Source organism: Myotis lucifugus, unplaced genomic scaffold, assembly GCF_000147115.1.
Source record: "Myotis lucifugus unplaced genomic scaffold, Myoluc2.0 scaffold_8, whole genome shotgun sequence".
NCBI classification, from domain to species: domain Eukaryota; kingdom Metazoa; phylum Chordata; class Mammalia; order Chiroptera; family Vespertilionidae; genus Myotis; species Myotis lucifugus.
The window spans coordinates 8,274,084-8,289,212 of record NW_005871056.1 but is presented as its reverse complement, the minus strand read 5'-3'; the positions used below and the strand labels follow the sequence as shown (position 1 = coordinate 8,289,212).

Below are 15,129 nucleotides of genomic sequence, written 5' to 3'. Positions count from 1 at the left end.
AGACCAAATAATCCAGTAGAGTATCACTACTAGGGCTGTATTTTATTCAAAATAAAGTTGGAAAAAACGTTGACTTAAGCTTCAGAACATTTATAGGGAAGCCAATTAACCTCTCCAATTTTTTTAATACGCAGTGCTCTACTTCCATTTACCTTTGAAAACCAACTTACCGAAGACTCACTATCACGAATGAGGAAATCACCTTCATGCCCCCTTTCATTTAATGCCATTTCTGCTTGATGCCTGGTGACTTTCCCATAATACCAAGGATTGCCAGCAAACTTTCCAGTGAGTGAAGGCCTAATGTAATCACACTGTGGAGGTGATGGTTCCAAACCTGAGGTTAATGGATTATTCTGCATAATGGTAACGTAGTTTTTCGGCACCAGACCAACCATTCCATTGATCTTCCTGCATTTCCACCACTCGGGGTCGTTTTCAGGTTTTTCAAGAACATCCATTACATCTCCTTTCTCAAAATTAAGTTCTTCATCATTGGATGAGCTGAATGGGTAAAGAGCCTGTACCACATGCAACACTTGCCCAGTATTTAGGTTATTGACGACTGCTGCTAATTTCTCTGACAGAGAACCCACATGGTCACCCAAAGGACTGTCACCTTCCTCAGTTACATAGTTTGAAGGGAACCATCCAACTTGTCCATTGTAGCTACCTCGCCACCACCCATCACTGCACTTCTCCATGACGATCACCTTCGTCCCTTTTATCAATGATAATTCATCCTCTCTCTCTGCCATGTAGTTAAATTTCACATATGCAGGCATGTTGAGGTCATAGAGACGTTCCCCTGGGTCAACAAAGCTATCATCAGCAGGAGATGCAGAATCTGGTACACTGGGTTTTCTTTTCACTTTTCCAATGCCTGTTTAAATTAGAAAAAAAAGTAATGAGAAAACAAAACAATGATAACCTAAAAAACCAATTTGCTCATTAAGAAATCTTTGACTAGTTTTGTAAGCCTTTAAACTTAAATAAATTCCTCTTTCTTTCTTTCCACCCACCCTCTTCTCCCCTTCCTTCCATCCCCATGACTAATAACTAGAAATTTGTACTTTTTGACCACCTCCTTTACCAATTCTCTTTTCATAACCACTTAACTGTAGTTATATGAAAATTTACCTTTTCATCTTTTTTCTTATCGAAGACCCTAAAATAACTGCACAATTATAAAATTGTCCTAAATTAATGCATTTTCTCTGAAATGTAAATACAGATTATTTCTCTCATACCTACAATCTAAGTACATATATAAAGGATCCACCAAACCCATCTTCTTCTTGTCTTATTTTTAAAACCTAGATTTTTATAATTGAAGTAAATAATAAATTAATTTACAACTTGATGTATACAATATAAAATTGTAGTTATGTCTGGGTAATACTCTCATTTGCTTTCTTAGTTCTAAGACCCAAGTTGCTCTTATTTGTTTCCTATGTTTATTTTAAAATAATATATTATTTGTTTGCTTCCTCTCATTCCATTCACATGTAAGCTCCACAAGGGCAGGGATTTTGTTTACTTTGTTCATGGATGTAATCCCAAGGATCTCACAATGGGTGATTAATATAAACTTGTTGAAAGATATGAAAAAATCATCAAATGGTGCCATCATCACAAATGTTACATCAACTCTAATCAGGCATTTTCACCACTGCTCATTTCTTATCACATGATTTTATATTCTATTTTTAGCAAGAAAACGAAGGCATTCCTAGGTAAAATTTTTCAAATACCTTCTCACTCTCTCAAAACTTTCTCATTACCCATAGTCCTTTTCTTCACCCAAGTTTCTAACTACTGATCCTTCTGGGTTCTTGCCATCTTTACTGCCTCTTTTATGACACTTGACCATCCTTCTTTCCTTTCTACTCTATTGTTTAAAACCACACTCAGATCACCTCTATTCTTAAATAATTTTATTTCAACTCTGCTACTCCCTTTAAACTATGCCATTATTTAAAAAGTTGTCTTCCCTTTTTCCTTCCATTTTTTCGCCATTCACTCCTAACTTCTTATATTAAATTTTTCTTCTAAACCTTGTTATAAAATTGCATTCTATTTGTTTACTAGTCTGTCTCCTTAATAAGAGAATGAGCTTCCCTCGGATAGAAAACGATTTTATTACCTTGTATCTCCAGTGCTTAGCAGTACAGCACCTACACTAGTAGTAGAAACAAAGTCAATTTTTGTGGATGAATCCAAAGGTGAATGATTCCTTAGTTTAAAGTGTTTCCTGAGATGTCATGCTTGGACTTCCCCTATACCTCATTTTCATTTTCATTTTCTATAACTTCTGTATAGAAGGTTCCAAGGTCTCTTTACAGCTCTAAGCTTTTTCTGGAATTCAAGCACTACAATTCCAATTGTCACTAGATATCTACAGAATGTACCACAGCACCTCAAATACAAACACCCATGTCCAAATAAAATATACATAAATCAACTCCATTCCTCCTGATTTTCTTACTTCTGATTAGTAGTACCACCATCCTTTAAAATCCTCACATTAGAATTCCTATGGAGTAGAAAACTCTAGGCCTCCATCCATCCACCAAAAAGTAATGAATGAGCTGGCAAATATGGTCAGAATCAACTTTTGCAGAATTCTGGAATGTAGTAAAAAACTAGGGCCAGATTTAGGGAAGAAAGAAGGTGCTGCTTTGTAGCATAGAGAAAGCAGTGGCATTTTAAGTTGCTTGCCAACAATCACTGATATCCCCAATCAGTAGTGGTTGTGAGAACAGCAATCTGCACTCCTAATGCCAGAAGAAGCACCAAAGATCTTATTCTCAAAGAACTGTAGTTGTGGGTTTCAATCTATCTCAGCTACCTGAAGGACCAGCACAATGGCTTGCCTTGGTTTCACCTGACTTAGAGCATTCCCAGGGCAAGAGTGTCTTTTGCTGAAATCATTAATTGATACAGTAGTCTGGGGAAGTGACAGCAATTGGGCAAGAAACAGACATTAAAAACCTGAGAAAGAAGAGTTTGTGAAAGGATATACATGGGGTAATAAGGGCTTTTAAAAGTTGCTGTGTATACCAGATAATCAAGATTTCTGAAATACATCCATACTTAAATGGTCAACTGATTTTCAACAAGGAGGCAAACATCATTCAATGGGGAAAAGAATAGTCTCTTCAACAAATGTGCTAGGACAACTGGATATCCACATGCAAAAGAATGAAGTTGGACTCCTACTTCACAACACATACAAAAATTAACTCAAAATGGATCAAAGACACAAATATAATAGTTAAAACTTTCAGAAAAAAACATACAGTAAAATTTTCATGAGCTTGAATATAGCAATGAATTCTTAAGATTTGACACCAAAAAAGCACAAGCAAAAAAGATAAATTGTACTTCATTAAAGTAAACATTTGTGCAAAGACTATCAAGAAAATGAAAAGACAACCTACAGAATTAGGAAAGAATATTTTCAAATCATATTCTGTTAAGGGTATATATTTTAGAACATATACATGTTAGAACCAACAACAAAAAGAAAAATCCTATTTTAAAAAATGGGCAAAGAATTTGAATAAATGTTTCTCCAATGAATATATGCAAATGCCCAAAAAGCACATGAAAAGATGCTCAATATCATTAGTCATTAGGGAAATGTAAATCAAAACCACAATGCAATACCACTTCACACCTACTGGGATGGCGATAATAAAACCAAACCAAACCAAGCCAAAAAAATAAGTAAGGGTTGGTGAGAATATGGAGAAACTGGAACTCTTCTTACATTGCTGGGCAAAGTGTAAAAAGGTGCAAGTGCTATGGAAACAGTTTGATGGCTCCTCAAAATGTTAAACACAGAATTACCATATGATCCAATAATTCCATTCCAGGTGTAGGCCCAAAAGAAAAAAAAAGGTATTCAAATACTTGTACACAAATGTTCACAGCTTCACTATTCACAATAACCAAAAAGTAGAAACAACTTAAATGTCCATCAACAAATGAATGGATAAACAAAGTGGTATATTCATATAATGTAACATTATTCAACCATAAAAGGGTTGAAATAGTGATACATGCTACAACATGGATGCACCTTAAAAAGTGTGCTAAATGAAAGAAATTGGACACAAAAGGTCACATATTATACACATTTATATTAAATAGCCAGAATAGGTAAATCCCTATAGACAGAAAGCAGATTAGTGCTTTGTAGAGGCTGAAGGAAAGGGGTAACAGGGAGTGACTGCTAATCAGGGATGGGTTTCCTTTTGGGATGATAAAAATGGTTTGCAATCAGATAGATGTAATTGCGCATCATTGTTAATGTACTAAACAGTATTAAATTGTACACCTTAAAAAGGTTAATTTTATGTTATATAAATTTTACCTCATAAATTTTTTTCTTAAAAGAGTCCCACATCAGAATCTATAAAACAAAATAAAAAAACAAGCAAAATAGAAATAAATAGATACTGAAAACATTTTTTTCTTCTTGATACTCCTCTCCTGAGGATATTTTTTTCCACTGATTTTTTAAAAAAGAGAGTGGCCCCTTGCAGTAACCGGTTTGGCTCAGTGGATAGAGCGTCGGCCTGCAGACTCAAGGGTCCCAGGTTCGATTCCGGTCAAGGGCATGTACCTTGGTTGCGGGCACATCCCCAGTGGGAGGTGTGCAGGAGGCGGCTGATTGATGTTTCTCTCTCATCGATGTTTCTGACTATCTCTCTCCCTTCCTCTCTGTAAAAAATCAATATTGGCTCAGTGGATAGAGCGTCGGCTTGCAGACTCAAGTGGCCCCTTAAATCAATTCCCTGAATAGATATTTCCACCTTCACGACTTAGTTTACCTTGTTGGGTAGTTTCTTACCCAAATCTTATTAAAACTTCTACCTTTCAAAAATCTATTCAAGGACCATTTCAAATTAACAACTTTATTATTTTATTCATCTTTCCACTCCATGTTTCTCAATATCCTTCATTTCCCACCTTCACTCTCAGTAGTGAGCAACTTCACTTCTTTCCTTTTTTAAGAACTCTAGGGAAGGGCACGTGGGAGAGGAAGGTCACCACTGGGGACTCTTCCTCCCTCCTGCCCCAGAAATGTCTTCACTTTCAGAATATGCCTTGCGCATGACTCGCCTGAGTGCCCGGCTATTTGGTGAAGTTGCCAGGCCTACTGATTCCAAATCCATGAAAGTGGTGAAACTGTTTAGTGAGCAGCCTTTGGCCAAGAGGAAGGAGACATATGACTGGTATCCAAATCACAACACTTATTTTGCGCTCATGGGGACACTGCATTTTTATGGCCTCTCCAGAGAGGAGCATCAGGACTTCAAGGAGGAGCAGAGACGTCTGAAGAAACTTCGTGGAAAGGGGAAACCAAGGAAAGGAGAAGGAAAAAGAGCAGCAAAAAAGAAATCGTGTTTGTCAGTGCGGAGAGAAACTTCCTCCTCTGCAACTGAGAGCAGAAGCAAGAGTTTATTCTCTTTCCCCATGTTGAATGAGGAACACAAATGCTCCGTGTTGAAGTCTGATCCAGTTAAAGTGTGACCGGTTTCTTGACCACATTCTAATTCTGCAAAGTTATTTTGGCCTTGGTTTTGTAATCTGAGGTTTACCACATTCCCTAAAGAAATGAATGCAGCCTAGCCGGTGTGGATCAGAGGCTGAGCACTGACCCAGGAACCAAGAGGTCATCGATTGGATTCCTGGTTGTAGGCTCAATCCCCAGTGGAGGGCATGGAGGAGGCTATCGATCAATGATGTTGCTCTCTCACTCATCAGTGTTTCTCTCCCTCTCCCTTCCTCTCTCTAAAAATCGATAAAAACATTTTTAAATGTATATATATAAAAGCAAAAAAACTCTAGCACCTTATATTTCTGGAATCCTTGTATGACAGTGTTTCCTGTGTCTGTCTTTTAAGCCCCCCTTTTTTTAGCATAAGCTTCCAGAGAAGAGCATTCTGTCTCACTGATCTTTTTATTTCCCTATACTTTAGAACTGTGTAATAGCAGATGCTCAATAAATGTTTGTTAAATTGATTAAAATTGAATACTGATAAAAGAAAATAAAAAATTTTACACCTGAAAATAAAGGCAAGTTACAAAATGATTTTTTTAAAATTAAATTTATTGGGGTGACTTGGTTAATAAGATACAGGTTTCAAGCATACATTTATATGATACATGATCTGTATATTGTATTGTGTGCCCATTTAAAAATTTCTGAATAAGATAACCTTTAAGACTAATTATACAGTGTCAAAAAGAAAAAGAAAAAAGAATTTTTGGACAGACCCAAAAATGAAAGTCCCTAATGGGAAAACACAAAAAAATAACCTATTTTAACCTTAGAGGCCAGAAATATTTTAGGGAAAACATAAGCTTAGAATATTCATTTTTCTATGCAATACAAAGCCTTTTGTGATCTCTCTTTTGAGCATGTCTTTAACCTCATACCTAATACCTAATGCTATAGCTATACAAGCTCCTCAGTTACCAAAATACACATTCTATTTCAAGGATATGAGCCTTTGCACATGATGTTTTTCTGCCCTATGACATCCACCACCCTCTGTCTTCAAGATTCAGTCATGGTATCTTCTCACTAAAGATTTTCCTATTTCATACCAAGTGTTCAATTACCATTTATCATGTGAACAACAGACAAATGTATGCATAATCAATAACTTGCTTTTTTACCCTGCTTCTACAATTCTTTGGGAAGGGCCTGTTTACTGCCCTTCGTTTCTATTGCTAAAAAATAGTCTTCCCAATCTTTCAGCAATGAGAGTAGATGTGAAACTACTTTATAAAGTTATACAAATATAAAGTATTAATACCTCTTAATACATTGTTTGCGGGTAGTTTTTATCGCGCGCTAACAGGTGGCTCTACTTCTTACAGTCAACGTAAAACGTATAAATACGTTTCCCGCATACAATGTGTTAATTTCTAAATTATGTTATAACTAGTAGCCCAGTGCACGAAATCTGTGCACATTAAAAGGGAATTAATTGCCCTGACCGGTTTGGCTCAGTGGATAGAGCACTGGCCTGCAGACTCAAGGGTCCCAGGTTCGATTCTGGTCAAGAGCATGTACCTTGGTTGCAGGCACATCCCCAGTGGGGAGTGTGCAAGAGGCAGCTGATCGATGTTTCTCTCTCATCGATGTTTCTCTCTATCCCTCTCCCTTCCTCTCTGTAAAAAATCAATAAAATATATTTCTTTAAAAAGGGAATTAATTAGCAGAGATATTTTAATATTGCTATTTGCCCTTTCTCTATAATAGAAGTGTGAGAGATGAAAGGAAATTAGTAAAATGTACATGAAAATAATATATAAATTTATTAATAAATAAACAGTAACAAAAGGATATAACAACAACAGAGGCGTGATATAAAAATGACAAAAACATGATATGAAAACAACAAAAACATGATATAAAAGCAACAGTGATGCAAACAATGACTGACAAAGTGATTAAACTTATTCTAATATCTCCCTGTATACCACATTAAGAGTGAAAACACTTTCAGGGTGCTTGACTAATTTCCCTTATGATAAAGTACTTAGAACTTTAACTGTAACATCACATGCTCTTCAAACTCGAGAGAAAGTAACATATAACTGACGATGTGCAAAAACGGGTTCAGGTAGGAATATGCCTACTCTGTCTAGAGTTTGTCCTTGTGATTTCTTAATAGTCATCACAAATGCTGGCATCACGGGAAACCGTCGTCGAATCAATTTAAATGGGAGGCCAGTGTCAGATGGGGACAAATTAATTCTTGGAATCAGAACAGCCTCTCCCTCTGCAGATCCTGTTAATACTTCAGCTTCGATAATGTTAGGTCGTAATCTTTTGATAATAAATCTGGTACCATTACAAAGACCCCATTTACTGTTGAGATTTCTCAATAGCATGATGATTGCACCCACTTTCAATTTTAATTTATGACACGGCATTCCTGAAGGAGTAATACTATTCAGAAATTCGATGGGGAAATTTTCCTTTGTTTCTTTGTTATGGGGTGGGGTCACAACATTAGTAACAAAGAAACAGAATTAAAACTTTATTGTGAGGAGCCGCTACAGTGTTTGGACAGGTTCAAGCCTTCACTAATTGAGATTAGTACACCTCCTAATCTCAATTGGTCCCTTTTGCATTAAATCTTTTTAATCCATTGCTTGACTCTAACCTTCTCTAATCTTTAGTCGATATGGGTACAAAAGAGACCCTAAGTATAAATTTTGTCCTGTTATTTACTGATTAATTTGATCTTGGTCAAGTTATTTAATCTTCTTTAAACTCTGGTTGCCTTGCTTGTGAAATGATGGTGCGGTTTTAAGTACCTACCTCATAAAATTTTTGTTAAGCACTCAGCACAGTGCATAGCACATAGCAAGCAATGGTAGTTACTACTTTTCAACCCCTAGTATTGGTATTTACTTTTTCAAAAATACTTAAACCTTTATTATAGCATTATATAGCTGACCCTGGCCAGGACTGGGAGGGAAATGATCAGGTCTAAACACTGAGGATCTGCATAACTCTGAGGCATTCATTTTTATTGTTAGCTTTGTTTTGAAAAAAACAGAAGTGTCAGTATACCTTCCAATCCTTCCCTTGCTCCTAACCACTCGTCTAACTTCTCTCTTCCTACAACAGTTTCTTAACCAAAACAATATATTGTTAACTCCTCAAAAGTTTTTAAGAACCCTGGTTAAGAATTGTGAATATTGCATCTTCACATGATAGTTGTCCTCTTCCTAAGGTAAATCTTTGTACCCACAACTATTCTTTATGTAACCTGGTTTTCAAATCTTTAATATACTAGATGCCAGGATTTGGAAGCATCTGAGTTTCTCAATACCCCTGGTTAAAGTATGCCTATCCAAAGTATATAAACTAAGCCATGCTTTATTTGGCCAATATACACAGAAAGAAGCTATAGCATCCCTTTACCCGAGCACCTCATAAATTTGAATCAATGCCATTATGAACTGTCTTGAGATCTTTTAGCATCTAACTATCACAGCAGTTCTTACTAAGTCTTTTTTACTCATGCAAACTGCTGCCAGGCCAGATTCTCAACAGTTTCAATTTCTTTTAAAAACTTAACAAATTTACATTAATGTCTGTTTCTACTTATCTTGTTTATTTCTGTTGCAGTTTTTAGCTTTCAAATATATTTCTGTACACAATGTATTTGTCATTCTTCCAGTATTAGGTCTTTACGTTAAGCATGTTATTTTCCCTCCATCTAAATCACTGAGTAAATAAATGTTCAATAGACTGAGGCCAAAGAAAGTATTCTTCTTTCTTGAGGGAACTATAATTGTTATGTTCATACTTCAAAACCAGTTTCTCCCTCCTGGATATCCCCCAGGTTTTTATGGCACATCTAAGATTGGTTAGCTGTTTATCAGGACTATAAGACTTCTAGAGTTCAAAGGGACTTTCCAGGGTCATAGTCTTGCCCAATTCTCTCATTTACAAAAAGGAATAGGAAAAGTTTAGTTATATACCCTTGGCCACATGACTAATAATTGGTGTATCTGGAGGCAGAACTAAGGAATTCTAAATACAAATATATAGTGTTCTTCCCATTACAGAGTTTTATTTAATTTGTTTGTATTTTCTGTTCATTTTTATCTACATAAAATAGAGAAATTCGTGTTTTTTATTATTCTGCTTGATCTAAACTATTGTGCACTTTTTGTTTTCAAGGGTATTTTCACTGCCACACAAGGAGCACATATACTATTTCCTCAAATTTTTAAGCCCATTTAGGGAATAGGTGGGTGAATAGCCTATATCTACTCTGACAAGCTGGAAAGCAAGATAAATGTAAATTCTGGCTTGCTGCTAGTGAGGAAAGGAGTATTTTGGTTACAAATCTCAAATCCTGACCCTAAACCTACAAATGTATTTAGGATTAACTATCAACTTTCTAAGACTCAAGAGAGAATGATGATTTTATCATTGTATTGACAGTATATACTGAATCATTATATAAATGATACATTATATTCATTTTATACTATTTCTGGTTGATTTATAGTCAACATCAATTATGACCAGACTTAGCTACAAAATCCACTATATAATTAATAAGTAACCACCACCATCTACCTCTCCACCAGAATGTAAATTCTGTGAGAGTATTAGTTTTATATTCTATTATTTTTGCCTTGCTTGCAGTAGGCTCTCAATAAAAATATGCTGATAAACAAATAAATGAATAAGTTAAAGAATAAACTGTAAAAGGAACACTGACCAAAAAAGCAGACCTAAAAATTTTTATAACTTCCCAAAAAGCAAACAAAAGAGATATATCTCTTGGCCACTAAAGTTAACTAAATAATAAAAGGAGTCTTAATATTACAATTACAATATTCTTTTTCAACGAAGTGCTTGCTCCTTTTCCATTTTGCCCCTTACCTTGAAATTTCGACAGGTTACACTTCGTTTCCTTACACTCCCTATGTATGAGACTTGTACAACAATTCTCTGTTCATTTTTCTAGAAATATCAAGTAAATGTTCAGAGACCAAATCAATTTCATTGTCATAAGATTATAAAAAGGCCATCACTAGATAGAAAGATTAGGCTCTTATGAGTATTAGTATTACTTTATGATCAGAACTTAAAAACAAGCCAAATAATTTCCTATTTTCCGCAGTTTTTATTTTCTTTGCAAGCAGTTGTTTTCAGAACTCATTTCAAACTATAAAATTTCACATTTACTGAAACAGTAACTTCTAACAATCCTACATGGATTAAATCAAAACATTCCATTTTACTGTGCTTTTATTAAATGTTCTTGTCTACATTGTTCCTCTACAATCTAAGTAAAAGGTACTAAAACAATACTGTGTTAATTCAAATGTTGAGGATCATGTGAAAATCATGTTGACAATAAAGCAACTTGCTTACCCAATCCTTTTTTCTATGTTTTTAATTTATTTAATTCACTTCAAATGTCTCGCTAAGTTCAAAGTTACTGAATTAGAACTGCATCAAACTCAAATCATTTATTTATATCCTTTTGCTATCTGTTAAAGAGTGATACAATATTTTAAAACTACATTACTTATAAAGTCAAAACTAGTATTATTTATCACCAATCATTTAGCTTATGTTTAATAAACCACATAAGCACCAGCCCATATAAACCCCCTCCCATAGGTTCTCTCCATACAGTTTTCCTTTAAATTACAAAAGTGAAAAATCTAATTTGAAAACTACAAGAAAACTATGGATTTAATAAACAGATTAACTTACTGAAAAAATCTTTAAAGGCGTTTAACCAATCCATTTAGAATAAAAATCCCGTGTTTTCTTTTGTCAGTTACAGCTCAGGATAATTCTGAGTGAGCTTCCTGGTCTGTTCTGCAACACTGAAACTTCCCACACCCAATCCATGTGACTTGGCCCACACCCAGGCAATAGAAAGTTTTTCTAAGGCTCCTCTCTTTCCAAACATTTCCCCCCCCTGAATTATAACAGAACCTGTAAAGCAAGTATATCATGATGCCCACAAATGTGCCCTTATTATTCAGAGTTATTTTAGAAGAAGCTTTAAGTCATATATATTTTCAACAGTTGAAAATATATTCATATATTCATTTTTTCCTGTGTTTTCTTAACTTTCAAACAATGTCTCTCTATCAGCCCGATCATTGTGAAACAAATTAATTATATGGGACATTTAAGTTACCAATAAGGAGTTCAGAAATTCTGAGAAAGGAGAGAAGGCTGTCTGACGCAACCCCTGAATTTACATCACTATCCAAGGCTAACTACAGATCACTAACTTAAAATGAATAATAAAAAAAATGTATCTAATTGGACTTTAAAATTTATATGCAGTAATATCTAAAATTGGGAAACTTATCCTCTTTGCTCTATGGTATTAGTTTTTTCACTACCTTTTGTTAATTACCATCACATTTGCTCTAGTCGCAGGATACCACCATTCTTTAAAATAATCAACATGCTTTAAATCAGTGGTTCTCAACCTTCTGGCCCTTTAAATACAGTTCCTCATGTTGTGACCCAACTATAAAATTATTTTCGTTGCTACTTCATAACTGTAATGTTGCTACTGTTATGAATCGTAATGTAAATATCTGATATGCAGGATGGTCTTAGGCGACCCCTGTGAAAGGGTTGTTTGACCGCCAAAGGGGTCGTGCCCCACAGGTTGAGAACAGCTGCTTTAAATAAATGTCCAGTATTCACAAAATAATAAATATTCCTGGTTCTAACTCTGATCTCTTTTAGCTACTCAAGGAAAATCTCTTTCTGGTTTGTCTTTCAATAAAAAACTAATAATGGTTTTATATGCAAAACCTTAAAAATCTCAAAAAGGTAACCTCACTACAGCAGTTAAATGTCATGGTGAAAATTCAGATTAATAACTTGTTATTAAGTTACATTTAGAATACTGAATTTTTAGTTTAGAAACCAATTTTCTAATACTTTATATCTTACTTTGAATTGTGCAATAAATTTTTGCTATTTTATAATGGTTAAAAACAAAAAAAGATTTGTCTTCTATTGCTGATTTAGTCTAGAATAACAATAAATAAGAAATAAAAAATAATATAAAGTAGTTAATCAATAATATTTTATATTTGTCAGTTGTGCCATATTACTTTCAAACTTTCACAAGGAAAATTTTACTTTCTCTTCTACATATATACAAAGAATCCTTAAGTAATAGAATGTCTGTATGTTTGCCTGAATACAAAAAATGAAATTCTGTCCCTCCCAATTCCTTCCTGTCAGCCAAGGAGACTTTAATTTAAAAAAAAAAAAAAAGAGGCCACTCCTCATCTGGACATATTTCCTTCCTATCAGCTCAGCCAAGGCAAGTGTGAAAGCAGGTTCCACTATCTCTGGCCCTAATGAGGGCCAGTAAAAACACACAAACTTTACAGCTAGAGCAGTGGTTCTCAACCTTCTGGCCCTTTAAATACAGTTCCTCATGTTGTGACCCAACTATAAAATTATTTTCGTTGCTACTTCATAACTGTAATGTTGCTACTGTTATGAATCGTAATGTAAATATCTGATATGCAGGATGGTCTTAAGCGACCCCTGTGAAAGGGTCGTTCAACCACCAAAGGGGTCGCGACCCACAGGTTGAGAACCTCTGAGCTAGAGGAAGAAAGAATGGGGGAAAAAGGAGAAACAAAATAAAAAAGATCAGCCTTATAGAGGCTAATCTACAGTAATGAATCTAATTTACTTTTATACAGTAATGATTCACAATTTAAAATTCTTTTATCAACTATAAGAATAAAATAATGGTTTGCTTTTAAAAGTTCAAAGTGTAAACCATTAGATATTTAAAATATAGCAATGTGCCATGCAAAATAAACTGCCTTAATTTCAAGGTGGTAATTCTGCATCTTACTCATTTATCCCTGTCTCATTTAGATGCAGAATTTGCCTAACTCCATCAGGTACTCAGAGTTCAAGAAGCCCCTGCTAGATCAGTCAGTTCTGCTCCTTAGCACCACCCTGGCTTGATTTTTGAACCCCGGCCAGACCCACCAGAGCTAGATTCATAGAAACTTCCCACTAACACTTATGACGTCCACTGGTCTCCTGATGTGAACACCTACTATGAGCCAAACTTACCTTGTCTAGCTGAAATTCCAGTTCAGCCCTTTTCTAGTCAGATCTGCCCACTGCTGCCAAAATTATGTAAAGAACCAAGCTCTAACATCTACTTAAAAGAAAGTATTGTTGCTGTTTTAATACAAGAATAACTTACCTAATGTATCCTTTAGGTTTTTTACAATAGATGCTTTCCGAGCACTGTTTTTCCTTTCCACATAGTTAGAAGGCACAAAACCTGTTTTATTCACAGAATTTCGAACTCGCCACCAAGACTTAGAATCATCTAGAAGCCATAATCTCTCATTCTTCTTGATGTCCAGCTCTTGTTCTTGTTGGGCCACATAATCAAATTTGGCTACTACAACCACTTCCTCTGCCATCTTTCAGCAGCTTCAGCACTGTAACCACATAGAAAACATTTTTAAGATGTAAATAATAGCAGTCTACATACTTTTCAAAAGAGATACACCTAAAAAACCTAAGAGCACTGAAAGGTTAAAAGTAAAAATATGAAAAAATAAATACACCAAGCAAATACAAATCAAAACACAACTGGTGTAGCTATATTAATAACACACTAAAAGACTTTGAGACAAAACCATTACTAATGATAAAGAAGTTTACTATACTGCTGGAGTCCAACCCCAGCAGATCCAGGGGTCCCCAAAGATGTGGACGGAGTCGGCGAAGAAGGAATGACACGAAGACAGCCTTCAGTTGATCAGCAGCCTAGTCAGGACCTCTAGCCAGGATCTCTAGCCAAAGTTCTGGTTAGGAACTCCAGCCAAGCTCTGGTTAAGATCTGATCAGGATCTGATGTTTATTGTCTTGTTACATCTGTATTTATACCAGTCGATTTTAATCCTGTCAATTTCTATTACAAAGGTTAGGGCGTTTCTTATCTCCATTCCAGGGAGTAAAGATTATGTAGCTTAACTACCTGCCTGGCACTTAATTAAGGGGTTGTATCCCCTCCCTAACCTCTGGGAAAAATCCCCACCTGGGGAAACAACCTTTCTCAGAGAGGTGACCTTGGTTAAAACACATGGCACTAAGGAGAGCAAACATATTAAGAACAATATGCTATATATGCCAGGTCCCTTGAAACATATGCTGTGCAGATGTTTCTTTCCTGCAGCGACTGTGTCAAGCAGCAAGGATGGACCGGCTTCCGGCACTATACAGTAATAAAAAGTCTATAACCTCTATACTTATGATTGACATAGCTCCAAAATAGATTACTAGAACCACAAAGAAAAATAGACATCTATGGTCACAGAGGACAATTTTTAACAACATATTTATCTCAGTTAATAAAAAAAGGAGACAAAAAAATTAGTAAAACTAGAACAGAACTGATATCATAACCATGTAGTTTGAACTAATCTATAATAATCTATTATAATAATAGAGATATATGCAAAGTGTCTGGGACACTGTCACAGTAATAACAATGACCAAACAGCAGGCTGTGTGGGGTGACAAGGCTGGCAGGG

The 15,129-nt window shown here is 35.4% G+C and overlaps 2 protein-coding genes and 1 pseudogene across 5 annotated transcripts in view; 1 reads left to right on the top strand and 2 right to left on the bottom strand.

Annotated features, from left to right (window-relative positions):
* IL20RB (interleukin 20 receptor subunit beta) overlaps window positions 1-789 on the bottom strand; it is a 42,054-nt gene extending 41,265 nt beyond the window's left edge. Inside the window, exon 1 of one of the 2 annotated variants that reach the window (XM_023749573.1) lies at window positions 714-789. The gene's annotated coding sequence lies outside the window, so the exon portion shown is untranslated. The remainder of the gene's footprint in view (window positions 1-713) is intronic. The other variant, XM_023749572.1, reaches the window with a different exon arrangement.
* NCK1 (NCK adaptor protein 1) overlaps window positions 1-15,129 on the bottom strand; it is a 69,603-nt gene that overhangs the window by 2,688 nt on the left and 51,786 nt on the right. For all 3 annotated transcript variants that reach the window (XM_006083736.3, XM_014450977.2, XM_023749571.1), the window contains 2 exons: window positions 13,788-14,031; window positions 171-883 (listed from right to left, as the gene is read on the bottom strand). In XM_006083736.3, coding sequence (XP_006083798.1) covers window positions 171-883; window positions 13,788-14,013 — 939 coding nt within the window. In that variant the 5' untranslated portion in view covers window positions 14,014-14,031. The remainder of the gene's footprint in view (window positions 1-170; window positions 884-13,787; window positions 14,032-15,129) is intronic.
* On the top strand, window positions 5,040-5,762 carry LOC102436010 (annotated as a pseudogene).